The 27,379-nt window shown below is 44.2% G+C and overlaps 1 protein-coding gene and 1 long non-coding RNA gene across 5 annotated transcripts in view; one reads left to right on the top strand and one right to left on the bottom strand.

Annotated features, from left to right (window-relative positions):
- LOC146426924 (uncharacterized) overlaps window positions 1-11,784 on the top strand; it is a 62,118-nt gene extending 50,334 nt beyond the window's left edge. Inside the window, exons 4-5 of one of the 2 annotated variants that reach the window (XR_014856592.1) lie at window positions 6,813-6,969; window positions 11,626-11,784. This is a non-coding gene — a long non-coding RNA (uncharacterized LOC146426924). The remainder of the gene's footprint in view (window positions 1-6,812; window positions 6,970-11,625) is intronic. The other variant, XR_014856593.1, reaches the window with a different exon arrangement.
- NGF (nerve growth factor) lies at window positions 106-25,901 on the bottom strand. 3 transcript variants are annotated; one of them, XM_085082938.1, is made up of 3 exons: window positions 25,316-25,886; window positions 3,830-3,956; window positions 106-968 (listed from the first exon to the last, which is right to left on the bottom strand). In XM_085082938.1, the coding sequence occupies exon 3, from the start codon at window positions 955-957 to the stop codon at window positions 241-243; it is 717 nt and encodes a 238-aa protein (XP_084939064.1). In that variant the 5' UTR covers window positions 958-968; window positions 3,830-3,956; window positions 25,316-25,886; the 3' UTR covers window positions 106-240. The 3 variants fall into 3 exon arrangements, with proteins under 3 accessions (XP_084939064.1, XP_084939063.1, XP_084939065.1); XM_085082937.1 differs by lacking the exon at window positions 3,830-3,956 and having other exon boundaries at window positions 106-906; window positions 25,316-25,901; XM_085082939.1 differs by lacking the exon at window positions 3,830-3,956 and having other exon boundaries at window positions 25,316-25,893.
- Between the last annotated feature and the right edge of the window lie 1,478 nt (window positions 25,902-27,379).

The following is a 27,379-nucleotide window of genomic DNA, read 5'->3' as shown; positions in this document are numbered from 1 at the left end:
GCTTGTTCAATGGCCCTGTGAACACTTCAGAGCTGCAGAGGTGAATGAGACTAAACCAAACACATATTTTCAAGAGCCCTGCCATTAAATAACTTACAAAACACCAAAGGTTTCCAAAAGAGTTTAATAAATAATGAGGTTCTTTCTGTACTGTATAAACTATAAATATACCATGCAGTCCTTTATAACTTAAAATAATTTACAGGCTGAGGTAGGGGGGTCGGAGGGTGCCAGGCAGGCTCAGGGCCGCGCCGCCTTCCTGCTGAGCACGCAGACACAGGCGGTGTCGATGCGGATGAACCTCCAGGCCGCCTGCTTGCCCTCCATGGTCAGGGCCTTGACGAAGGTGTGGGTGGTGGTGCAGTACGAGTTCCAGTGCTTGGCGTCGATGCCGCGGCACCCACCCGACACCGGCTTGGGGTCCCTGCACTTGGTCTCGAAAAAGTACTGCTTGAAGACGTTGTTGTTGATGTTGACCTCGCCCAGCACCGTCACCTCCTTGCCCTTGATGTCGGTGGCCGTGGTTTTGTCCCCGACCCACATGCTGACGCTGTCGCACACCGAGAACTCCCCGCGGTGCAGCACGGGGTGAGTGCTCCTCCTGCTCCTGGCAGTCCTGTTGAGAGCCCCCGTGCCGCTGAGAAATCCCAAATTCCGCCCCTGCCCGGCCACCGGCGGGGGCTGCGTGCTGAACAGCACCCGGGGCGACCGGAATCGCCGCTTCCTAAAAATTTTGGGGTCCAGGGTGATGTTTACGGCTTCTCTCCTGCCGAGGCTCCACGCGGCGTGGCCGTGGGATGTCTGCGGAGCTGCCTGGGCAAGCTGGGGTCGGTGGCTCTGGGTATTGAGCAGGGAGTGTTCTGCAGGATACTCCAGTGGAGCATCGTCCTCTGCCTTGGGAGCTGCCTGTGTGCCGATCAAAAAAGCTACAGTCAGAGTGTAGAACAGCATGGGCATTACGTTATGACCTAGAACGAGAGAGAAAGGCACTGTTACTGCGAGCCAGGCGGGCACGAACCGCTGCCGTTCTGGCCATAAATTTATCAGATACCAGGATCATAGGGATTTCATCAGGTACTCATGTGGCTGCCAGATGTTGTTCTTCCGGAAGAGCTCATTCAGACAGCATAAATGTTCTTAATAAAGCGAGAACATTAGAAAATAATAGCAAGATTATTATTAATTCCTCTGGTATTTGTTGTTAGAGCACTGTTTATGAAGCACTTGTTTGGTGTTATTAATGTGGAGACCATATGGCGACAGCATGTTCCCAGGAGTCAGATCTCTAGTGAGTTTTGCAGCAACCTTTTTGGCCAGGCCTGGTCTCTTGGCTGCAGAGGAGCGAAAGTAGGAGCAATCCCTTGGCTAAAACAGTTGTCCGTTCCCTGAATGGGTCTGCAGAGGTGTCCTTGTGGCCATGGCAGGGCCACCAAGCCAGCACCTCATGCCATTGTCACTCACCTGCCACATGGCCAGGCCCCACCTGGCTGGCTCAGCAACCTCCAGCAGTTATCCCAGCTGCCCTTTCAGGACACACCACATCACTGACCCAGGGCAGATGAAGCCCAGGCTCCTTCCTCAAAGAGGTGTCTGTGTCACAAGGGCAGGTGGGATTTTTTCACATTCAAGGGCAAATGTCGGAGCACTGTGGGTGCTGAGGTACCTCTGTATTGGCATCTTTACATACAGCAAAGCTAAAGCCATCGTGGCCAAAGTACTGGGAATTCTGGACAGGGAAACACCTGGGTTTTTCCAGAATGCCACAAGCAAGAGCTCCCCAAAAGTCCCTGCAGAGCAGATGCAGTGCCAGTGCTGGTCCTCCTTTGATGCAGAGGATGTCTGTTTGGGCATGAAAAAGTACAAGCCAAATGTCTAAACCTTTGTTAAGACCCATTGCATGCTGGAAGAGGAGCAGCAATAATACCTCGTTGGGCAACTACCATGTGCTGACTAATTCAGCCACATGTTGGGAATGAGAGACATTCAAAAACGCTCAGGAACTGCAGTGAAGGGCAGACATTGTATTTCCTCTGTAAAGACTTAATAAGCAGAGACAGGGTATAAACAGAAAAGCCCAGTTGAGGCTCCTCCCCGTCTCTTTGCCTTGTTTTCCTGACATGTCTCAGCTGGCCCTGAGCTCTGCTGTGGCTGGCCAGCAGGCAGGGAGCCCCAAAGCCACTGGACAAACAGGGTTTTGTAGCACAGGAATCAGCCTCTGCAGTTCCACTGTGATTTCCCAGCATGTCTTAATATTTTTTCTGGGTGTGGGTCAATTATGGTTGCAGTTCCCCCTCTCTGTGGAGTTTTCTCAGACTAGAATCCTGAGCAGCACTAAAGGACTCAACCAGGGTGCTCTGCCAGAGCATAATCCTGTGGAAAATGCAGAACAAGCCTAAGATGTCCCATAGGATCTCGTGTGTGTTATCTCAGACAGGAGCTGAAATGACATAAACAGCAGGGTTTGTGCAGGGCTGAGCAAACATTTAGGAACAGCTGGAGATGCCAAATGAAGGTAGTGACTGGGGAGGGTGGAGCAGCAGAATCTGCATGGAGGGGAGGAACAAAGAGAAAGGCCATGTGAGCACTTGTCTGTGCAACAGTTGGGCTGGAGGAGCTGGGGACAAAATGATGAGGAGAGTCAAATCTTTGTCACAGAGCAAATCCTTACTGTTCCAAAGCCACTTTAATTTGCTTAGAGCAAGGCTGAGGGTTGCTGCTTTCCCACGTGCTGCTTGTGCTGGAGCACTCGTCATGCTCTGTATAAGGAAACAGAGCTGGGTGTAGCTCAGAGCTTGGCTGTGCAGCATCCAGAGAGTAACCCCTTGTTCTACAACCAAATTAAAGTCAGATGGTTCATTACATCTCTCAAGAGTTAGCTTTCCCGACAGAAATGTTAATGGAAAAGGTTTGCAGAGCAAAATCCAGGCACAATTTAGCCATGCCAATGCAGCCTCAACCTATTGTGTTTATGCATAAACCCCTTTTTTTATTATTTCCTTCTATAGGAAAAAGATGCTGCAATGTCAGCAAAGAATTGGTTCTGGTTTTGTGCTGTGCAAGATTTGCTGCTGTAAAATGCTGCTACATTTAGGTAAAAGTAAACCCTTTTCTGGGTTTCTTGTGTTGCACGTGCTGAGATTTTTGCTTTAAGGCCATTAACACAAAAGCAGAAAGACCTTCCCTGCTTGCCTTTTCTCTTTGATTGCCTTGTGGTTCCTCTCCTTGAGGTAAATCAGTCTGTGGAGTGTGGCCCAAACACAGACAGAATGTATTTGGGACATGTGGTAACTTTTCTGAAGATTCAAAATTGAATCTGTTTATCAATTATTGAGTTAGTGGAGAATAGAAACTGGCACATTAAAAAAGTGAATGAGGGCAACACAAGCAAGAGAAGTTAACATTTAAAGAATAGATATGCCTTGCGCTGTGAGGGTTGTGAACTCTTTTGCTGGCACATAGAGGTATTTTACAGGCTATTTTGGGGAGTTTGGGGTGGCCCTGCCCATGACAGGGCTTTGGAAGAAGATGAGCTTTAAGATCCCTTCCAACCCAAACCATTTTGGGATTCTGTGATTATCTGAGCTTTGTCACATAATTAGTAATCAGACCTTTCCGGTGCTTTCTAGAGGTGTTCACAGGGGATGCCACATGCAGCCACCTGACCTTGCAACTGCCTGCTCCAGTGCTGGTGGTTCTGATGGGAACACTGGCCACAAAAGTTAATGCCAAAATCACACCACCTGGACTAAACCCCAATTCTGTGCTGGTCAAATGTTGTTTAAGCCTTTCCTGTGGTGTGAGCCCCAGGGGCAGTGAGAGCTGTGCTTACCTCTGAGCAGACTGCACAAAGAACTGCTCCCCCAGCAATTCCTTATTTCATCCAGAGCTGAGCCGGGCTGGGCTGCACCTTGCCATGGGGCCCTGCTGAGCCTGCCAGCTGCGTGTGCCGTGGGTCACTAGGAGCAGAAGGGTTGGGGTCAATCGTTAGCCAGCACAGCAGGGTTTTCAGCACCATTCCCCCCTCAGCTCTCTGAGCTGGGCCTTTCCCCTGTCTTGTCTAAAGCAGTTCCAGACTTTGCCCAGCAGCACTTTTGTAAGACAGGGCTGCCTTTACTCAGCACCTCTACCAGACTTTGGTTATCAATCCACTGCTTCCCACCCCTCTCAGGCACCTTCCAGGCTCACCAAACCCAGGGCTGATGCTCTGTGGGGCAGCAATACCTGATGGCACTGCACAGCAGCCAGGGACAAAGCAGGGCTCACAGCCCCAACATCTGTTCTGGGAAGCAATTCTGGTTACCATTAAATTCAGGAGGTGAAGCACAGATTACCATTTATTGGCAGACCAATAAATGGCTGATTGGACTGTGGCTGATATTTGAGAAGAATTGAAGAACCAAACTTGCAGGCACATAAAAGCACATCTTTAGATGTTAGTTGTGCTGCTACTGTCAGGTCAGCAGTTACTCCAGTCTTAATTACTACACTGTGAAGGGTCCTGTAGACCCCACTATTTTTTTCACCAATTAAATCCAGCACACTGATGGATGTGTAACTTTCAGCAAAATGCATTTCTGATTGTAAACTCACAGCACTGAAAGGGATAGAAATAGTATTTTATTAATCTTACTATTCAATAGCTTATCTGTTCCATTTCATAAGGTAAATGGGGGCTGTATAAGGTGAATGGGGGTTGTATAAGGTACTCCTGTACTGCAAAAATCCTGCTGCATTCAGGCTGAAGAGCACTGGGGAGATGTTCTCCCTCTCTGAGGAGAACATGCTGCTAATGCCAAAGCATGCACTGGACTCACTTTCCACCTGCAGAGTGTCTGTCCTCAGCAGCACTGCCTGCCAGCAACAGCAGCCACTGGGTTTGGCTCTCAGCAACACCCCAGCACAAGTTACTTGATGTCTAAACCTCCAACTGAAACCTTCCCAGCCTGTTTCCATCGGAGCAGGGCACAGGAGTCACCCTGTTACGTGCTCGTTGTGCAACACTTGCGCAGCGGTTTGGCCACCCCGGCTGTGTCTGGGGCTGTGGCTCAGGTTCCCCCTGGGTGTTGCAGTGTTTAGGGGCTGAGCTGGTTCCACTCAGTGTGTCAGAAAGGTCACTCAGAGTGCCAGAATCCAAAGCTTCATGCTACAGATGGAGTATGCTGTATTTTTGCAGGAATGTGCTAGTGAAGTAATAACCCTTTCAGTGAACTCTGGAGAGTTGAGTACCAGTAATGATAGAGCTATAATGTGCTGGCCACTGCCAAAAATAATCCAACAACTTTTCCAACTGTTCTGCCACCCTAAGAAAACACTGTTGCAGTTCCAACTGGCTGGTTTTTAACCACAAAAGCGTTTATTTTCAGCAGGACTTTTTTCTTTTTTTTTTTTTTAAAGTTCTTTTACTGTCTTTTTCCCGGATTCCTGGCTGTGGTGGAATCCAGTAAATGATGCCGTGTTATTCAGCATCCATAGACTATTCCTCTGTTCTACCACTCCCAGACATTCATAAAATGTCCTACTGAAATGAGTCTTTCTTCAGGATTTACACGCATACAGTATGATAGACGCGTGGGTAAGAAAATCTCACTTCAATCTTATTTCTTGATCTCAACACATGTAGAGTAAAATTATAAAATCCCAGACTGGTTTGGGCATAGGAGACCCAGAGAAGCTGTGGCTGCCCCTGGGTCCCTGGAAGTGTCCAAAGCCAGGTTGGAGCAACCTGAGGCAGTGAAAGGTGTCCCTGCCCATGGCAGGGGTGGCACTGGATGAGCTTTAAAGTCTCTTTGCAACCCAAACCATTCTGGGATTCCATGATTCTGGAGAGTGGAGGAATGGATCACATCAGAAAGTGAGTGGTTCTGTGTCTTGTAAAGCTCTTTGCTTGCAGGACCTGTAAGTGCAGCAAGTGCCAAACAAAACAAGTTGAGGGAATTCCCTTTTTATTAAAGTTACCCACAGAATCTGAGGAAAAACGGACAAACAGGGAATGTTGCCTGGAAAATTATTAGGAATGAAAATTTAATAAATTTACTAAATTAATCGCTTCCAATGAGAACAGCAGTCAGTGCAGCCTTCTCACTGCACATTGACCTCATCCAATTAAAGTAGCTCCTACACAGAGAAAAGATAAATTAATGCTCATTTGGCTCTGTCAAAAAGGGCAAGTAAATTATTTTCTAAATAAAAATAAACATAGGCAATAAACATAAGCATAGAATGTTGTAATCTAAGGCACGATACAAGTTGGAATGTTGTTTTCTGTCATTCTTGAAGTTGTTGGCGTGTTTTAGGGATGTGCAAAAAATAAACAGAACTGCTTGGCTGTCAGTGCAGCAAGTGGGATCATGGAGGTCACCAAAATAAGTAACAAGCAGTGAATTAATTTTGTTTCACTGCTTCTGGTAGTGAGACAGAAATGAGGGAGGCAGTTGTTGCTGAAGTTGCTGCTGAAGAGAAGGTGTCCCTGGCACATCTCTCACGGAAACAGTTTAACAGGTATAGGAGTTATATGAATTAAAACTTAGCAGGAGCAATTCACGGAAAAGATTTCTGAGCCCTGGGAGGCCTTGAAGGGAATCCTGAAGCCACTATGACTAAGAGCAGTGTCAGAGGCACAGCTTTCCCTTGATCTTAGCTGATGAGCAAGGAAATGGGAATTTCTAATGGACTCAACAATTCATTCCTCCATTATATCTGCCGTGACTCAGCCCGTAAATAAGAGGTTTATGGGTGCTGGAGAGCCAGCTGGAAGCTACCTGTGTCTCATACACTTCCTTTTTTTTTTTTTTATTTTCCCCAAATGCCTCCAGCACTGAAACGTTCCTTTGAGGATTTCTAGGGAGAGCAGTAGACTGAGAAAAATGCTGCCCTGCAGCATGAGCATCATCATGGCACTGTGCTGCTCCTCGTCATCACAGGATGTGCACCCAGGGCTGCCTGCAGAGCTCTGAGTCACCTTTGGCCCAGGTAAAGATAATAACAGGGGTGCTTCATCAGCCATTAAGCTTCTGTTAATTTGGGGTACTTAATGAGTCTCGACCCATCCCTACAAGTGCTCAAGGCCAGGCTGGACAGGTTTGGAGCAATAGTGGAATATTTCCTGCCCATGGCAGGGGGGGCAATCAGATGGTCCTTGAGGTCCTTTCCAACCCAAACCATTCTAGGATTCTGCAGGGTGGGGATTCACCAATTTCAAAGTCTGTGACACTTTGGAAAACACTTCTTAAGGTTTATTTTGTATTTATTGGGGCGTAAGTAATAGAAATGGCCTATTTGCAAGGGGCTAATTTTATCCCTGCTATCCTCCTGAACCAGTACATCAATATTCACTTGCTGGTGTCTCTGTGGAGAAGTTCAAGGAGAGGAAAAGAAGTGTATTTCACATCACCTTCACTGACACCCCATTCCCTCAGAGCTCTTGGCTCTGAGTGAAACTACCTGCTGGGACAAGGTCCAGCCTGGAGCCACAGCTGGGGGCTTCCTACAGCAGGTGACAGGTCTGGTGACATGGGACCAGGCAGAGCTCACCTTTAGAAGACTCCATTTAAAACTCCTGAGTGGTAAAACAAAACTGAAACTTCTAAGAATGTGACCATTTGTTTTGCCTCTCAGATTTGTTTTACAGTGTTTGGCATCATGATCCTCTCACTTGTACAACATGCTCGTGGGAGTTTAGAGGCATCAACAGCCATCTGAAATGTGCTTCCTTTGGGAAAAGCCCAAAGGTCTTGGATCCTGATCTCCAGGTCAGGATGGCCATGCCAGTAAAGGCTTGGGACAGGATGCAGCTCTTGCAGTGACAGATTGGCTGTTAGTGAGTGTTGAACATTCACAGAGCCACCCTGACACAGCAGAAAGGTTTATCCTGCCTCAGATAACAAAACCAATCTGACAGTTATTAAAGAAAAGATAAAGAAATTGTCCCTGTCAAGATGAAAATCTCTTTAAATACAGTGAAGGAAAACCCATCACTTACAAAACTGGTCACAAATCTTCGAAAATAAATGACAGAAAACAGCGTTTGGAGGAGAATGTGAATCTGATTCTCCTGAAATCAATGACCTCAATGGCACAAAGCTGGTAAATTAAATGAGCTAGAAAGAAAAACCCTGGCTAGGAGTAAGTTATCAGAGCATACCACAGCTGTATATCATCCCTAGATTATTGTCCAGAAAGCCAATCCTAAAATCAATGATTGGCATGTGATGATTACTTTGGAACTTTCCAAACAGCCCTGGAGCTGGAGATATATTTTATAGGACCCCAGGGTTTCATATATCTTAATTCACAGGCACCAAGGAGTGACTAAAGATCTCAGGCACTAACTGACAGAGAAACTACTGCAGGATAAATGGGATAAATCCATCCATATAAAGTTGGATTCCTCCATCCTACCCAGCTGTCAGCCAGCCCAAGATTGCTGCTCCCCCCAATTCCTGTCCAAACACAGGAGAACTCTTTCCCTATTGCTGCTTAAAACAGTGAGCCCAAAGACCTTCCTGAGGCTGCAGCACGGCCTGTCCTTCTCCCCTCTGCACCTTTCCCAAATGGATTTAAACTTGGGAAGAGCTGGCTTGCTAGACTTGGCCCTGAGGTTTCCAATACAAAATTACCAGGAATGAAAGAACTGGAATTTCAGACTTCACAAAACTACCAAAATCAAACTGGAATTCAGCTGGGAACAGAAAGTATGAGGGCAGTCAGACTGTGATGTTACATCCCTTCTTACAGCCAAGAGTAGTTAAGGCAGAAAAATACAATATCTTCAGGGCCAGTAAACTTTTCCAACTAGTGATCTTATTCCAGCTATTCAGAAGGGAATATAAATCCTGATTCTTTTCCAAACCCTGATTAATAAGAAACATCTGAATCCCAGCAGCAGTGCTAGTTTTTATTCAAGCTCATAATTTTCATTTATATTCTCCTTTTTCACTTTTCTACAACTGCACAAATGAATTTGAAACAAAGGCGATTTTTAGCATTTGCACATGTTGTAGTAAGGCATCAATGTAGGGACTCCAAAAATGAGGTAGAAAACAAAAATGAGCTGGGATGTCATGATCAGATTCCCAAAGGTAGAATCCATCATCCTCAGTGTTCCTCTGGATCATAAAATTGGAAAAGAACATTATGTAAGGACAAGGAGCAGCCATAAATTACGGCCATGACTTTTCAGACTTTCCCATTGTATTAATTATTTACATCCAAAAGGAATTTTATCTCCTACAAATCTTCCAGTGCGTTTATAACTATTTTAAATGACGCAATGATATTTTAATGGGGCAGGAATTCCGAGAAATTCCAGAGAGAAGCTGAAGGGTGTCTGTGCTTGGCGAGTCAGAGTACAGAAGGATGCAGCAAAGGAGAGAGCTGAGAGAACCTTAAAACCTCTCTTCTATAGATCTGAGGGTCTGGCTGCACCTGATAAAAAGTTCTGTAGCTGGAGCAGTTCAAACTGAAGTGTTGGATTTTTTTTTCCATTAAAAAACCCCCTTAAGGATATAGACAAAAATCTACAAAACAAAACCTTATGACATGGAGGTGCTCTTGTGTTCCTTCAGAGAGTGCTGAGATAGGGAAGAAACAGTCGATACTGGAATGGAATATTGCTTTGCCTATGTAGGATTTTTCCATCCAGAAATGTCGAGTGGTTTTACAAACACTTAATAAAATGATCCTCCCCACTCGCTTATGGTCTGTAGAATTTACTTCTGTAGCATGTGAAGAACCCAAAGAATAACACAGGATTCTTGCCAAGCAGTAGCAATGTTCCTCTTCTCCATTACCCACCTCCTTTTATTATTTTTTTTAATTTCTAATATATTCTTTCCTATTTCTAAATCTATTTTACCTTCATGAGTCCTACAGAACTACAGAATTCAGTTACCTTCTTAGGGATTGAATTCCTTCCCTCATGATTTACTTTGCACTATTATAGGGAATTAATGATGAAAAAACCTCAAATGACACATTTAGAAGTGTAATTCCTTATTTTCATTGCAGTTGGAAATTATATTGACCCCACAGCAGCTACAGTCATTCTGTGCTCTCCTTATTTTAACTCACAAGGCACGGGGATAGTACTTTTAATTATATAAAAATGTTAATATTTTTCCTTAAACCATCATACCCCAAGGTGAATTGTTTGTACAAAAAGCTAAGTAATTTGGCTGTTACTCATTGGCTGTTTGTATTCTATATTCTTTGACATATCCTGTACATTTGAGAAGTTTATTTCCATAATTTCTAGACAACTGGACATACATTTTGTGTCCTGCTGTGCATGAGGTGACATTCAAGGTTTGGGCAGATATTTGTACATCTCCTCGTTGCAAAGCCTGAGTTTGTTCTGCAGGTTGTGAAGATGCAGCAATTCTCAAACCCTTGTACTCCACCTGCATTTCCCATTTAAATGGAGTTCAAAACAATTCCTTTAGAATTCCTAAGCACTCCACTACAGAGATGTGAAATATGGTGGGTTTTAAACAAAGCAGATCTAAATAAATAGTAATGTAGTAATATATTAAGTAATAATCTTAGTGTTAAATCTAAACTAAGCAAATACCTTAGTTGGGTGCAAGAAAAGCTTTCAGCTTTGAAGTTTTTTTACCACTTGCTGGTGGCTTAAAAATTTAGTTACCAAAGGGGTGGAATAAAGGGTTTTGTTTCCCTGCACAGCAGGAACCTCTTAGATGTGGTGTAGTTTTGAAATGAGAGGGTAAAACCTCCTAAGAAACAGGGTCTGTAGTAGAGCTGTCCACAAAAAATCTGGAAACACCACCAAATAAAGCAAAGTAAACCACAGAAACACTGAGTTATCAGATTGCAGTGTCATCTCATAATGTTCTCTGCAAGCACAAGTAGTTCTTGCAGGAGAAATAGGAATCTCCTGACATCTAGGGTAGTTTACCAAGAAAAACACCAGGTTCTTATTATTGCTTAGACATTTAAGATATTCCTTCTAATGCTGTGGGTCCTTTTAACATGATCAGAAAAAGGAAACAAGCAAATGGGGTTTCACCTTGGAGTTGCAGCACTACAGAAGCACCAGTGCTGCATCGTTTTCTGTGAAGACACAGAGCTGGTTTGTAAACTGTGGTGCTGCTGGAATTTTTACCCCTTAGGCTTTCATGTGTTTGTACTCAGCACTTACAAGGATTAAAGCCTGCTTTCTGTGTGTGTTGACACTGTGCAAAATGCTCCATACCTACATTTCCCCCCCTGTATGTTTTCCTGAGTTCAGCCTGGGAGATCGTCTTGATTACTTGGCAGCAGAGTAAACCATTGCAAAGCACAAGTGTTCAGGATGTTTGGGAAACCAATCCTGTTTCTTCACATGCTTTTATTTGCCTTATTGTCCTTATTTGTTCATTGTATTTTAGTGTGTGCGTGCCTCCAGTGGTAGAAAAACAAGAGTGGTTTTGCCAGTGTTTGTAATCCATGTGAGTTGCAGCTCCTTCTCCCTCTACCAAAACCATTTTCTGCACCTTTCTTTATGGAGTGAACAGATTAAAAAGCAGCAGGAGAGTGAGACAGCCATCCCTAAAAATCTATTCTCTGGCTCTCACTCCTGCCCCTGCTCATGCCTATGTCTTGACATCTTCTGTTTTGTTTCCTCTCCAGCTCCAAGTGCTGCTCCACGTGCTTTCTGACTGCTTTATCTGCACAGCTCCTGCCTTCTCCTTTCACACACTGAGTCCAGCTGCCTCAGAGCTGCTGCCCCACACAATCTTCTCTGCAGCACACGTGGGACCTCTTCAGCATCTTGGCTTTCATCTGCTGTGGAAGATATTTACTCCTTGCAGGATGATAGTTTTAACTCGTTCCTGTATTAACTCAGAATGCCAGCCAACTGCTGGACTCCCTAAAGAGGGGTGGTAACAAAATGTAATGGATTCTTCACATTAGCAACAAAATATATATTCAGCAAAACTAATCCAAGCTGCGTTTCCTTGCACTGAATCAGTGCAGAGATTGATTTAGGAGTTACTTCATTCCTATGCTCTGAGAATCTCAGCTCTGCTTCAGTTGCCACCCTGACACCAAACCTGCTAGGCCAGGGGGACACAACCCAAACTTCAGCACTCTCAGCACGCCGAGTGTGTCAGGCAGCTGCTGCACAACAAATCTGCTGGTGCTCCCAAGAGCAGAGACAGTTTGAACTGAGGCCATATTTCAGCTGTACATTGTGGGCTGCTGGGCTCAGACCCAGCGAGCAGTGGGGAGTAGGAGTTTTCCATCTTTGTATTATGTCAGAGTTTGAGGGGAGGCAGCTGCTGTGGATGTTTTAAGATAGGAGGTTTTTATTCCCCACTCAGCCATTTAAGGTGAAATGAAATTTAAGGTGACATTTCAATGTGTGAAGGGGTTTGTTTGCCTGAATCCTCAACCTCTGGAGCCTGACAGCTCTGGAATATCCTCACCTCACACACAGCTTGAAGGATGGTTGGTGTAATATGCAGAGAAGTGATGATGCTGCAGAGTGCAGGATGTCCTCCCTTGCTGGGAGCCTGCAGCTGTCTCTGGAATAAATGCTTTTAAACAATTCTCCTGGCCACACAGTTACTCTGTGCAAAAGTACAGCTCAACAGAAGAGTGTCTGTAAAGGAGAGATTGGAGTCTTTCTCGTGCTGTGGGAATCCTTCAAGCAGAGAGCAGAGCGCAAAGCAGTTTAAATGAAGTTCAGCAACCTTTGCTTAAGAACAGGAAACAGGGAGTTGGACTGGCCTGGCAGTCTCAGCAGCTCTGATAAATCTGTGTTTGGCAACTCGCTTGTGTGAGGAGCATTTGAAGGGTCTTAACATTTTCTGGCATCATCTAGTTGTTGAAAGCATTTTCAGCTACAGCACAAATTACAATGGGAAAGATGCCTCTTTTTCCTTTAAACTGTGCCCTTGAGTGTTTCTACAACATTTTCTAGAACTCTCTTTGGCTCTGTTCTGGGTCTGATTAGCTCTGAAACCATGAATGCTATCAGTGATGGCATTGGACATCTTTGCACTGTTCACACTTCAGCTTTCTGTGGGGTTCACTGACTTCCCTGGTATGTGGACTTGGAAATGTGGGAATTCTTCTACAAGTGGGCCAGGATTAGAAGATTACTGTAACTGTGTTTACCAGCATATTATTTTCCTTGCTATCTTTAATTACATTAGATATGAACCTTTTTTTTTCCATTTCCATAGTAAGAACAGTCAATAGATTGAATGTGGGAACTCTTGGACTGGGAAGACTAAACTGCTGTAATGAGTTTCCTCAACCTACATTCACCTAAACAACCTTGCAGAAGCTGATTAAACAAAACCTCCTCTTAGTGCTGTGCCACAACAATATATATAAAAAAGGGGGAAGGAGTGAGGGCAGAAGGTACCTTTGAAGGCTGTGCAGTGGTACTTTATAAAGCAAGGAGAAGCTACCCAACTAAAAACTTGTAAATAAAATGTTAAGGCTGCAGCTGGTAGGTGAAGTACAGCTTGAGGTTCACAGGGTCATTAAGGCTGGAAAAACCCTTTAAGATCATTAACACAGCACAGCCATGTCCATCACTAAACCATGTCTCCAAACACCACATCTACATGGTTTTTGAACACCTCCAAGTGTTCCACTCCACCACTGCCCTGGGCAGCCTGTGGCAATGCCTTTCAATGAAGAAATTTTCACTAATAGCCAATCTTCCTCTGGCCCATCCTGGAGCCTTCTCCAGGCTAAGCATTCCCAGCTCTCCCAGCCTTTCCTTGCAGGAGATGATATTGATCCCACTGCTACAAAATGGAGCCTATGATTCAAACCAGCATGGATAAAGTTATGGCCTGCATGGAAGAGAGCTATCTTTGTGCAAGCTTTGATGTTAAAAAATAGTAACTTGAACTCACAGATGCACTGATTACCCTGCTAAAAGGAGACGTGGAATCTCTTCCCAGAATTACAGCATTTTAATTAGAAGAATGTGAGCAAAGCCTTAATCTTGTTAGTAGGGATAGATACGGATAAGGCAGAAACAAAATCCACAGCAACATAGTCCAAACACGAAAGTCAGTGTCTTGGAGGTTGGAAAAAGCACCAGAACTGCTCCCTGTCACTGCTTTTCCTACAAGACTAAGCTTGACAGTGACTAAGTTGGAAGAAATAGCTCTCCTGCCTTGTAGCACTGAGCTGCATCACACACAGCTGTTTGAAAAAAATAGCTGAAATGTGGGAAAAGTACTTCAGATTTACAAACAGAATCCGCAGATACTTGATTATTCTCTTTAAAGTTCCTTTTAGCCCTTCTAAATTCTCGTGACATTCAAGGATCAATAAGAATCTCATCTGTAGCTGATTCTGACAGATGTTAATCTTTGCCTTGGCTTTGCAGTTTGCTTGAAATAGTACTTGTTCCTTCATGTCAGGCCTCTGGCAATGCTTACCGAGTCAGGATTACAGTCTCCAGTGAATCCCATTTTTACTGTCATTAACTTTAAACTGTTCCCCATAGCTGGCAACCTTTCCACGCTTGGAGATCTACTTAGTGGGAAGTTGGGAGAGCGATGGGTTTTGCCTGTCTGGAATCATTGTGCTGTTAATTGAGATTTGTTTAATTTTGCCATTAAGTCCATTTACATTGTAGGCATTGCATGATCATGATGACACACTGTGCCTGTACTCTGGCTGTGTTTTGTGAGATTTACCTATTAAAGAAAGGGGGAAAAGCTCTGTGTTTACTTAAGATTTTTACAAGTAGCTGGTTTTTTTTTCCTTCCACTAATTTAGTTAATAAATTCATCACATTTTTGGATTGGAAAAAATGGCTCATCTGCAGATTCTGTGTTCTAAGGAAGTGATCAGGTTTATTTAGCAAAATACAGGCGAGGGTTCAGTACCTACTTTTCTGGAAGGATTTGTCAGACCCCATAAACATGGGGATTATGGTTGATTCCAAATTAGGGGCAAATCTTGATCAGGAAGCAACAGGGATGGGAACATTTCTGCTGCAAATGCCAAGGACTTTATGGTGAGCAGAAACCACTGGGTGTAGCCTTGCTCTATGTGTCCCTCAGTCACAGAGGGAAGCCTTGGAGCAACCTGGTCCAGTGAGAAGTGTCCCTGCCCATGGCAGGGGTGCAATGAGATGAGCTTTAAGGTCTCTTCCAGCTCAAACCAGTCTGGGATTCTATAATTCCATGATTCTATCACAGATCTTTGTTGCAGATGACTTTCATTCTCCCAGAATGTGAGTCAGGGGTGACCAAAGCTGTGTGAGTTACAACACCAGCTCGATAGTGATCACTGCAGCAGCTGGGGAAGCCAAAGACTTGCTTCTTAATAAGAAAAAGAAAGCTGATTAATCAGCTGAGTCATCCTGCTCTGCCTCAGTGTTGGTATGAGTGGCATTCCCTATGGATCAGCCTATTGCGAGGGAAAAGCCAAACCATAATCAAGGCTAATTGACTGAGCTCAATCAAATGTTTCAAAATACCACCCATGAGTTTGAGATCAAATGAAAAGCAGGGATATTCCCAGTCAGGCAGTTAATTGCTTCCTGAAAACTTGTTCTTTGCCATAATTTGAAGACTTTCACCAGTGCTCCCTTTTATTTCCATTTTCTGGGGTTACAGCAGGTTACACTGTAATGTACAGATTTAACAGACTGGAACAAGGCACCTGCTCTCTCTCACATTCTTCCTTCTGAATGATGCTGCAGTGCTGCCTTGTCCCTGGGACAGAAAATTTGCAGCCTCCAGGAGTTAAAACAACTTTGTAGAAGCTTTCAGAAAGATAAATAATACCAGCCTCTTGCAGATATTAGTACTAGCAGTAAAAATTGCAGTGTTTTAGAGTAAAGCCAGTAGGCTTTTTAGCCATTATGTTTAGAGAATTAATCCCAAAAGGATATTTCTATGGGTTTTATTTCTTACATCCAGCAGAAATCATTGGAAAGAGGAGCTGAAATGTCAGACTTCTTGCAAGAGTTTGTCTAGTGGAAAATAACGGTGGTGTTTAAACATTTGTCTGGTTCCTGATGTGCCCCAGGTTGTGTGCAGCGATGAAAAATTTATCAGCAGCACATCTGTAAATGAATCATCTTTTTCCCTGCACGCACATGGTTGCACAATTTTATTGACTGCTTGCTTTGATGAATATTTGATATTTGTCATGTGAAGCTATCCCATCCCGTTTGTAATATCGGAAATTCCAAGCACACTTGACAACGGAATGGGATGTCACAGCTAATGAGCCCACAGTCCTCCTGTGACCCAGGGCAGCAGGACACAGGCTGGGACAATCTTCTGTAGTCACCACTGATGGCAAGATTAAAGTTACAGCATGGACATCTGGCTCAGCTCCTGCATCTGGAGTGAACATTTTCTCCTCTGGCTGAATGTGCAGAGCAGGTGGGAGGGCATCAGGTAAGGCCCAGTGTGAGAAAGAATCAATGTGGAATCCTGGAATGGTTTGGGTTGGAATGGACCTTAAAGCTTATCCAGCTCCAACCCCAACACCTTCCACTGTCCCAGGTTGCTCCAAGCCCTGTCCAGCCTGGCCTTGGACACTGCCAGGGATCCAGGGACAGCCACAGCTTCTCTGGGAAATCCATCCCAGCCCCTCCCCACCCTCCCAGGGAGCAATTCCTTCCCAATATCCCATCTCAACTTTTCACCTTTCTGTTCAGCCTGCGAAGGGAAGTGGTTGGGTTTCCTAAAGAATATGGGAACTCTTGGTCCAAAGCTTCTCAATTGCACCTACAACTTGTGATCCTCTGGGAAACCCCTGCTGGGATCCAGGAGCTCTTGGTTGTGGGTTTGGCCTTTCTTGTTGAGCATTAATCACAGCAGGGGTGCAAAATGATTTAATGGGTGTGGTGGTGTTCAATCCAAGGTGGGATTTGATCATCTTGGAGGTCTTTTCCAACTTTAATGATTCTATAATAAATTCCATCATCTTTTCCCCATGTAATTGTGACTCTCCTTTGTATTTCACTTAAGTCCATCCCTCTTCTGCAGCAGGGCATGAACACATGGCTGGGCTTCACACCTTCTGTAGCTCCACAAAAACTCTTCAGAAAACTCCCATTTCAAATCTGAATTTCCACTGTGTCCACAATTTTCCAGTGTGCCAACATTAATTAGTCTAATAACCTGATATATCTGAAATTAGTTGTCATTATAACTCTTAACCCCATATGTAACCATGTATTTGCCTTGTCAGGATATTTGATGTGCACCTTGTATTTATTACAGGGTTATTTGTTAGTGCTTTTGTGTGGTGAATCAGTTGTCAGGAAGAATCCTCGTGGTTACAAGAAAGCAGTTTTTTTGTGAACTGCAAGGAAGAGAATATGGATGAGGATGCAGTGGAAGGAGACAGAAGATGACATTTGTAGCCAGATGTGGTTTGGAGTATGAAAATATTAAATGCTGTTGAAAAGTGTGACTCCACAGATTACTGACATAATTGTGGCAATAGGAATAGATTTTTCTTTGCAATTTGCCTGTTTTTGCAGCAATTTTCATCAGATGATGAATACATGACAATTTTACATTGTCTAACACAAAAAAAATTGGCTTTTTATTCTATTTTTTAAAAAAACATATGTCTAGCAGATTTCTAGCTGAACCATCTTTTTAAAGAGGCCTATTGTTATTCAATTTTGCATCTTTCAACTTTTCTCTGGGGTTTCTTTGCATTAGTATTAGGTTCAAAGCAGATAATCAAGGTCTAAGCCTTACAAGATCATTTTTTTTGCCTGCTTAAAATGAAAACCAGAGGGGAGTTTTGATGATTAGGTGTGTACTTCACTCTGTGCACGAGGCCAGAGTTTAAATACATGTCACTTGAAAATGAGCTTTTGCAAATTCAAAGGGAGAGGGATGAACTTTAAATCTGAACTTTAAACTTTGCATCAGTTTTCCTGTGGCATTGGAAATGTGTTATTTTCATAGAAAGTATTTCCTTTTGCTTTCAAGTGATGGCACAAGCAAGAGCTGAAGACTGAATTCAAATAGCTTGAATTCTTTTTAAAATTTGAAATATTGAACCAAGGGGAGAAATTCTGCAGTTCCTTAAATAGTTTTCTGATTTTCTTGCTTTCAATAGGAGGGAAGCAATGGGAAGGAAAGGACCACATGCTTTTCTCTCTCAGAACGCACAGAAAAAAGAAAAGGTCTCTAGAACAGCCCTTCCCAGCAGCAGGAACGTGCAGCCAGGGAGAGCTCAGGGATCAAACTCCCTCTGATGCTTTGGATTCTGGATGCTTTGCCAAAACCAGAAACTCACACTTTTGGCATAGATAAAGTGTCCTGGAATGCGAGGCTGAGCAGTGACCCTTTGCACTCCACTCTTTACAGCTTGTGCCTGAGAAAATGATGAGAGGAAGGTTTGGCAGGAGGGACTGGGGCAGGGAGGGTTTGGATCTAGGCAGAACAAAAACATGGATGTTGAGTATTCAGAGCACTGATAACACCAATCACAGAATCCCAGGCTGGTTTGGGCTGGAAGAGACCTTAAATCCCATTTCATTCCAGCCCTGCCATGGCAGGGACACCTTCCAGAGACCAGGGGAGGGATGGAAAAGGTTCTTGACGTGGAAAATGAACCCAAACCTCACTTCTGTGGCTCATTCTGTGCTTATCTACTTCTCTTGACAAAATTCATGTACTTTCTCCTCCCAGGTAAGAAGTGCAGTTACTGCGATCAGTTTTGCTGAAGGAAATAGATAAAATTGCTGCACTGGGCAGATAAAAGAATAATCAACTTACTGCCCTTTAAAGAAAACCCCTTTAACACCCTCTCAATACATGAGAATGAGCAGGTGAAGGACTCCTTGTGTCTGACAGGGGCAAAGAGAAGATTCTAAGAGCAAGGTAAACATATCATGGTGCAAATAATTCAAATGAACAGTTTGCATGGCTGTGGGAATTCACCCACCCCAAACACCTTGCTGGTCTGGTGCTGAGACCTAGAGTATCCCAAAAGGATCATGGAATAATGGGCAGGAAATGATGCATTTGGAAAATGCAGGCTGTGTCATCCACCACAGGGCAAAGCTCTTTATGAACAAGCACAGGTCTTTTCTCATACCTGACTCATCCAGCACATAAAGTCGTCAAAGAAGACGAAGAAAAGCTATGTTTCAAAATAGAAAAACACAGATTCTGTGAGCCAGAGCTCTTAAATGGATCATAATCAAAGTATTACGTAGCAATGAGGTGCCTGGCAAATCCCCATCACAAAAATTTCTGAAGAACTCTGTTTTGTTTTGGTTTTTTTAACAGCCTGGATCATATATGGTTGTGTCAGGAATGAAATAAAACAGTCAAAGTAAAGCAGTGAACCAGACCACTAAAAAAATCTGTGTCACCTTTCTACCTATACAACAGGGGGAAGTACAAAGTGATTAAGAACAGAAAAAAAAATCAAAATAGTGATTTTTCACCTAGCAAAGCCATACTTGGCAAATAGAAAGCTATCAAACACATAATCTGCTTCCCAGCTGTATTTACACTGGGCTAATTTACTGATTGTAGGTCAGAACTGTCAGAATCAGGGTAATCTTTATAAATTTCCTGGGCAGTTAACAAGTAATGGAGCTAAGGCAATTTTTGCTGCATCCTCTTTAAGGTAGCAACATTTTCCAGAAATATGGCAGTTCAAAAGAAATTACCAGCCTTGGGTTAAGAACCAGATTCATGTGATCAATTAGTCATTCAGTTCATTGATTTTATTCTTGGAAGGAGAATTTCCATAACATAAATGGGCATTATGGTTTAGTGGTCATCGTGGTGTGCAGTCAAAATTGGACTTGATGACCTTGGAGGTCTTTTCCAACCCTAATGATTCCATGATTCTATGATTTTGTCAATAATCCGTAAACTGAGGCCCAATACAGTCAAAGAACTTGTTTTACCTTCTGGTTGATTTTTTCCATCTTTGTGCTTGAATCTTTTCCCACTGAAATCAGTGGGGATTTTGATTCCTAACAAATCAATGTGAGCAGAATCTGATCTTTTATTAGCACATTGTTATGGACCCTATGGGGAAGGGAAATCGGATTTTGGAGCCAGGAACATAAATGAGGGAAAGAATTTTTGGAACCAGTTTATGGTGTGTGTTGATGTTCAGTTTTAGAAAACCCCTGAAGAAAAGAAGTCTTGAACTACCTCAAGTGGTCTGGTCAGGTTTGATTTCTGTCACACTGAGGGGATACTCTGTTAGAGTTTGGCTGGAAAGTCCAGGCCAGGCAACTCCTCAGGATTTATCCTGTGCATTGTCACCATCTCTCAGTTTCTTCCAGGAAATATCACTATGAAATGTGGAAGTCATGTCCATGGGATAGGACAGGAGGAATGGCTTTAAGCTGAGAGGGAGCTAGATGGATATTGGGGAGGAATTTCTCCCTGTGAGAGTGGTGAGGGGCTGGAATGGATTTCCCAGAGAAGCTGTGGCTACTCCTGGATCCCTGGCAGTGTCCAAGGCCAGGTTGGACAGGGTTTGGAGCAACCTGGGACAGTGGAAGGTGTCCCTGCCATGGCAAGGATGAGTTCCCTTCTCACCCAAACAATCCTGAGATTTTATGTGATAAAACCAATCCCAGCCACAGCCAATGTGTGATTGATACATCTCGATTTGGGTCACCCGATGGTGTCAACTACTGTGCCATAAAACCTCAAAGCATTGTAAATGCAGGAGCCTCAGGGAAAAAAGAGGAAAGGAAATAACCTCTGCCTCCAAGATAAGGGAAAGTCAGAGGTGTTTCATTCAGTGAACAGTGGCCTGGGGCAACTCAAAGGATGGACAGAAATGTGGTAGAAAATTCATCAAATATTATCTCAAACTACCTCCTGCAGTCATCTGAATTTAGATAATATACCAAAGCCCTTGTGTGCATTTAGGGCCTGATTTCTGCATGCTCTGAGCACTTCCAGCTGTGTGCAAGCTCAAAACCTGAGCAGCACTTTGCTCCTTTTCTCCTGCTCCAGTCCTGGTGTGATCCAAGTGGCTCTCCCAGGAGCTGTGCTGCCTCTGGGTGCTGCAGCCAGCTCTGCATGGCCTTGGTGACTCCCCAGCTCTCTGTCAACACCCCCAGGTTCTTGGCATCCAGGTTTCCCTGCTGGCATTGCCATTCTCTGCTGCATTTTGCAGGGTGATGCAGTTCTCAGAGTGAAAGGTTATTGTCAGTGGAATTAGTTGGGCATTTCCCTGCTACCTTTTACTCGAGATTTATTTGTGTATAATATTTTTAGTGGAAGCTGTTAGAAAAGACCTGAGTTCAGTAATGAGTTTCAAATAAGATGTCAGCACCATAGAAAGACCACAAAGAGATAAGATAAAATGGTATTTATGGTATTTCCCCATTTCAGTGAATTGCACAAGATGCCCCAGGATCCACAGGCCTTTCTCCACTATCTCAGTCATAATCTGTTCAGGCACTGATTTGCCTGAGGAGCTGTAAATCTCATCACTAATGTCTTTCTGTAGTGGGAACTCCCATGAACACTGATCTACACCTAATTTTTGGGAAAAAATCAAAACGAGGGATGATATTTTACCTCTTCATTTTGCCTGAATTGCCATTCTCTCACTGACAGCCCACAGTAAATATTACACAGTCACCTTTTTTTGGGTGGGGTCGGTCAAGTATTTGACAGCTGGAGCAGCAAGGAGAAGGAACTAGAGCAGAAGGGCATCCAGGTCAGTAATTCTGCTTCCTGCAGCAGCTGGGGGTGGCTGGGGAGTGGGGTAGAGACAGAGCAACCATGTGGGGATCATCTCCTTGGGCTGCTCTCCCACTCAGAGGTCACTCTGGAACCCCAGATTCATGGAACAACAGGCAGCATCTTTGCTTTCAGTGTCTGATTGCTTCCTGACCCTGAGACCTGCAGTGTCCTGTGGGAAGGAATTCCACAGCTCCATTATACCACCTTGGTTTGTTTGCCTTGACATCACCACCTGCCAGTTTGATTTCTTGCCCCTTGATTTTTGACAACAGCCATTTCCTTTCAACATCTTAAGGACAACTGTGCCTATAAATATCTCCCTCACACCCCTGCTCTGCCATCTCTTTTCCAGACTTAGAAATCATAATCTCTGGAGTTTCTCTAAATACAGAAAATGTTCCAGGCTTTCACCATCCTGCACCTTTTCTAGTATTACTTTTTCCTTTTATCCATGTGACTGGTGACCAGAACTACAAGCAGCACCCAGGATTTGGGGACAGGGGAGGTTTATACTGAGGGTCTGAGATTTTCTTTCCCCCAAACTCCATGGCTTTAGTATTAGTGGCACTGGGCAGACAAGAGTGCACATAACTCACAGTAATTGATACTGTGATCTCTTGGCAAGAGCAAAAATGATCTTGTTTTGCTTGACCACGTAATTTTTGGTATAAATTCACATACACACGCACAGAAATATTTAATGAATTCTGTGGGGCTGCACAAAGGGCATTGTGGGGGAAGAAAAAGCCACAACACATCCCACAGGACATCTGTGCCCGAGCTTTGGCTGGAGAAATGTTCTTAAATGCTTTGGCCTCTGTGACCCTGCTCAGGGCAGAGGCAGCACAGGGAGAATTCCTTCTGGCCAGGGAAGGAATGCAGTTGTAGGAGCTTTGGCACATGTGCTTTTTGCTTCCATAAGATCATGGAATCATTAAGGTTGAAAAAGACACAGGTTAGCACAGCACCCCTGTGTTCACCCCAAACCCACAGCCCCAAGAGCCACACTGGGCATTTCTGAGCATTTTGGGATGGTGACTCCACCACTGCCCTGGCCAGCCTGTCCCAAAACTGGCAACCCTTTCAGTGAAGAAATTTTCCACAATATCCAACCTGAGCCTCCCCTGGCCAGCCTGAGGCTGTTCCCTCTCCTCCTGTCCCTGTTCCCTGGAGCACAGTCTGACCCCCCTGCCTGTCCCCTCCTGTCAGGAGCTGTGCAGAGCCACAAGGTCCCCCTGATCCCCTTTGCTCCAGGCTGAGCTCCTTTCCCAGCTCCCTCCTGGTGCTCCAGCCCCTTCCCAGCTCCCTTGCCCTGAGAGAAGTTTCTCTCTTTCCACGAGATAAATTCGGTGGGAAGAGGTGTTGCCCCTTTCTCTGGGAATACAGTGAGATTGAATAAATACTTTGGTTTAATAAATAAATCCTTTGCCCAAGGCTCCCCGGGCGCTGCCGGCAGAGGTCACCGTTGCTGTAGCTGGGCTGGAAGGGGTTGAGTTTCCCTGGCTTTTATTGGCCTCACTTTTGGGATTGACAAATATTTCTAACCCCACCAATCCAGCGCTGACTGTTGCTGTTAGAGCATTGAATCCTTTGGAATGAAACCATGGATTTTAGTAACCCTTTATCTTTTTTTTTTTTTTTTTAATCAGCAGTTTGTTCGTAAAATGCTGATAAAAAAAATCACAGATTTCTGTTAACTTCTTGAAATTAGCAGTATTTTTTCCACGTGCATTTAATTTAATTCAATAATGCTAATTAGTACGTATTCAATATTCTGTGAGTCCTGAAAGCATTTTTTAAGAAAACAGAAAAGCAATTATTAGAATTTGTGCTTAAAGGAACATTCATATGGCCAAAGCCATGGAGCAGTAGGGGAGTTTTGGGATTCATTCTACTGATTGAAACACTCTAGTTTTTAATGTGTTCTATTTGACCCTTGTTCTGGACATCCCATTAAAGAAAAAACATTTTACACTTGAAAATGCCAATCTGAATAAAATATTTGAGGTATTTTTCTAACCTGATTTTTAAAACTAATATCATGTAGTTATTTCATAGACTGCTCAGTTATCCTATGAAATAATTGTATATTTAGCATATAGGTTGAAGTGCTGTTTGTGGCCATCGTAACTCTCCACTGAACTTAAATGAGGATGTCTAAAAAAATAATTTCAGATTTTGATGGGGAAAAGGAGCACTGCTCAGCCACGAGGATGAGAAAAACACAGCCACAGTTACTTTCTTTGCCACCTTGTGAGGGAGAGATCCCTCCAGGGTGAGTGGCTGGGACTGATCAAGCTGTGAAATCACTGTTACTGCACAGATGTGTCGGGGGGCTCCTCTCCAGACCCTGCTGAGATTTGTTTAAAAATGATTCATATCTATGATTATTAACAAATTTAAAGGCCAAGTCTTTCTTATCATACTTGAGAACTCTCCAGTATGTTTGATTCTTCATTCCATCCCTGTAATCTCTTGGGGAAATGCAGAAAATATTGTAACCCTCTGAATTTCAGACAAAACTGCCTGAAATGGCAGTTGGCAGAGGGATTTTAAAAGCTTGTTTTCCACAATATCTGAACCAGCTCGAAGTGCCAAGAGCAGAAACATACAGACAAGTCACCTCCCTCTCAGTCTTATTGCAGCTAATTGTCACATTTTCGTTTGGCTTAGCAAAAAAAGTGCCCCAAAAACTTTATTGTGATACTCTAATGCATGAAAACATCCATAAATTATCTGTCTAACAGTTACAATGCAACTTCCAAGTTGTGACAACTTGGAAAACCAGCCTGACAAGCACGCTCACTTTTGGTGTTTTTCTAAAACTTCTTGAGCATATAAGGAGAATTTAAAGTGAAGAAAGAACCGAAGCACAAACACTTTTTGTTCTCAGCACACAAATTCCTTCTGTCTCCCTGCCTGGGGTCCCCGTTTTTATCTGTGAGCAATGTCTCAGCTCAAACCGTGTTATCACCAGCTATAAATCAATAAACATTGTCAGCTCCATCCTGTCACTACACACAGGCTGCAGGGAGGTCGTGAGCTTTTTCAAGTGGACATCCCAGAGGATACACGGTCTCTGGTGAAGTCCTGCTCTGTCTGCAGCTGAAAGGATTCTGCCTTGGGTCAGTCACGCTTGGATTTAGCAGAATTCCTATTTATTTATATTAGTAAAGAAAGAAAGGAGTTTTTATCTGGAGCAGAATTATCACTGGGGGAAAAAAAAGGGAAATAAGAAAGCCTCAATATTCAGAACAAAGCCACTAAAGAATTTTCATATAGGTGTAACTGCTGCAGAATGCAAATAAAACTAAGTTCCCATATACCTGGATAAAAAGAATAAGACCACTTGCATTTCCCTAAGATTAAGCCGCTCTTACTAAAGATGTTTTCCAAGCCTTAAGCTTATCCACAGCTGCCCTACGAACACCTTCCAGATGTGCGTGCAGCCAAACCTGCCTCAGCAGATGCGATTTTCGGCTCCCCCAGAGCACTCTGTGCTCGCAAAGGCTGTTTTCGGCAGACATCCAACCTGTGCCTCGTCCGGAGAGCCCAAAGCAGCCGCAGCACCCTCACCTTGGCCCCGGGGAGATGCCGGAGTTGCCGGGCGGCTCACTCACCTCAGAGCCGCAGCGCTGCTCGCCGGGGGCTCCGCGCTTGCCGAGGGGTGTCCAGGCTGCTGTGCACTCCGTGGCACCCCGATCGTGTCCCCTGTGCCCAGCGCCGAGAGCCATTCACATCCCCTCTGCCGGTGCAGCCTCATTCAGCGCTCGCAGCGCTCCGCGCCGCTCTGACTCACTGCGATCCAGCTCCCTCTGGGTCCTAGCGCTGGGGACGTGTGGGAGCTGCACGGACTCGCAGGAATTCAGCCCTTGGCTCGCTGCCGAGCCCAGGCAGGGATGCACAGATGTGCAGTGAAAGTTTCAAAGCGTGGTTGGTCGTCTGAGTGCGCTCACAGAAGGCGCAGAGCAGCCTCCGGCTCCCCGGTGCCGCTGGCAGCGACTGAAACCCTCTGTGAGGGATGTTTTGTCCTCAGCCTTTCCACTCTGCATCCTAATCCTTGCCCTCAATTTAAAGATGAGGGCTCCCAGAATGGAACTGCCGGCTCCCTGCTGAATGGGCCCTTTAGAAAATCATCTCCAGAGCCCTTTGCTCATCCCGGGAGGCTGTAAACAAACCTGTAGGAACACCAATGGTTAACTGGGGAAGGAGTGAAGTGAGTTCCCTGCAAAAGCTGCAATCCCCATTATCAGCTGGCTTTAACTGGGGTCAGCCAAGCACTGCTCGAGAGTAGCAAAGAAATATTTGACCCTGACTTGAGGCAGAGGAAAAGATTATATAAGAACCTTTCCAGCCGAAATAGTCTGTGTTTAACACGCTTACCTTAAGCAACAAAGAGATATGGAAATGTTTGCCAGTGTGTTCTGAGCAGAAGGATTAAGTCATTTACAAGGGAACAACAGTGGGATTTAGGCACTGATAAATATAGGAAAGAAGTATAAAAATGAAAAAACTTTGTAATATGCATATAAAAAAGGGCAATTTGGCTAAAAATTCTGCTCTCAAAAAAGTTGGCAGCTCTGTCGAGGATTATGAAGCAGCCCCTTAGAATTTCCTAGTTCTCATTCTGGCATAGTGGAACCTTTGTGATTATACAGACCCAAGGCAAAAAAATTAAAAGCAGATCACTGCATTTTATCTAAGTGGAACTAATCAAACACTTTTTGATTCCATCCAGGAGAGGGCAGCCAGCTGGAGAGACTGGTCCTTAAATCCTTTGGGAAAGGGAAGGGTGTGTGGAAGGCACTAGGAAAGGCGAAGAGCAAGGAGGCAAAGAAGCTTTGAGATAATCGTGGTCTTTGCCCCTTTCTGAACCTGGAGCACCCATGTTTTATTAGGCACTTCATGTTTTATTAGCACCAGTAGACAAACCTTAAATTTCTTCCCCACAGTGCCAAAGGGGCTTCAGAGCTAGATTGATTCTTGGAGGTGACATGTGTTTAAAATTGCCTGGAATATCCTTTAGGAAATTGCAGCACAAAGCGCTGGATGTGAGTGCTGAAATTGCCTTCCCAATTTGCCAGGATTATGCAGATTGCTTTGTTTTCCTCCAAGAAAAATGCATCTGCTCATGATGGCAGTCACAGGCCAAAGTGTGTCTTCATTTACACAGAGAGAGTTTCTTCCAATGTTGCCTGCAAACCTTGACCTCAGGATTTGGCTGGAGCCTCCAGTTCCATGGCAGAACTGCCAGGCTGTGCTTGTGCTGAGCATTTGTCTCACTTCATTAGAATATCCTCAGATTAGGACTTTGTGCTGGAAAATTGGAAAGAGCCTTAGAGCCTATTGTGACTGCAGCAAACAGCATCAGATGAGAGCTCTAAAATGACAGGATTCTTCTTTTGTTTACTTAAAAGTTAGTCCATGCTTGTGTTGAGCATCTCTAAGTTGATTTCTTGGCAAGAGCTGCCTGTTTTTTCTTAAAACTGTGTCACGAAATCTCATTTGGACACAGTAATCAACAATATATTGTGTTGGTACTTAATCTGGATCACCAGCACTAATTTCTCTCTTGAAGAAATCCTCCTCCTGGCCCATATTCTCCTCCCTCCTGAGCTCACCCCAGCAGGCTGAGGGTAGCAAACAGCACAGCTGGGATCCCTGGGAAGAAGCAGGAGCTTGTC

Source organism: Lichenostomus cassidix, chromosome 26, assembly GCF_008360975.1.
Source record: "Lichenostomus cassidix isolate B80296 chromosome 26, HeHo_3.0, whole genome shotgun sequence".
Classification (NCBI taxonomy): Eukaryota; Metazoa; Chordata; class Aves; order Passeriformes; family Meliphagidae; genus Lichenostomus; species Lichenostomus cassidix.
Note: the sequence above shows the minus strand (reverse complement) of the source record. Positions and strands in the feature narration are given on the sequence as shown.

Bases quoted from the DNA above. Each gene is read 5' to 3' on its own strand.
- NGF (XM_085082937.1), bottom strand. From the start codon at position 25,429: ATGGCTCTCGGCGCTGGGCACAGGGGACACGATCGGGGTGCCACGGAG. The intron at 907-25,315 runs GTGAGTGAGCCG...ATCGGCACACAG, and splicing joins AGCAGCGCTGCGGCTCTGAG to GCAGCTCCCAAGGCAGAGGA.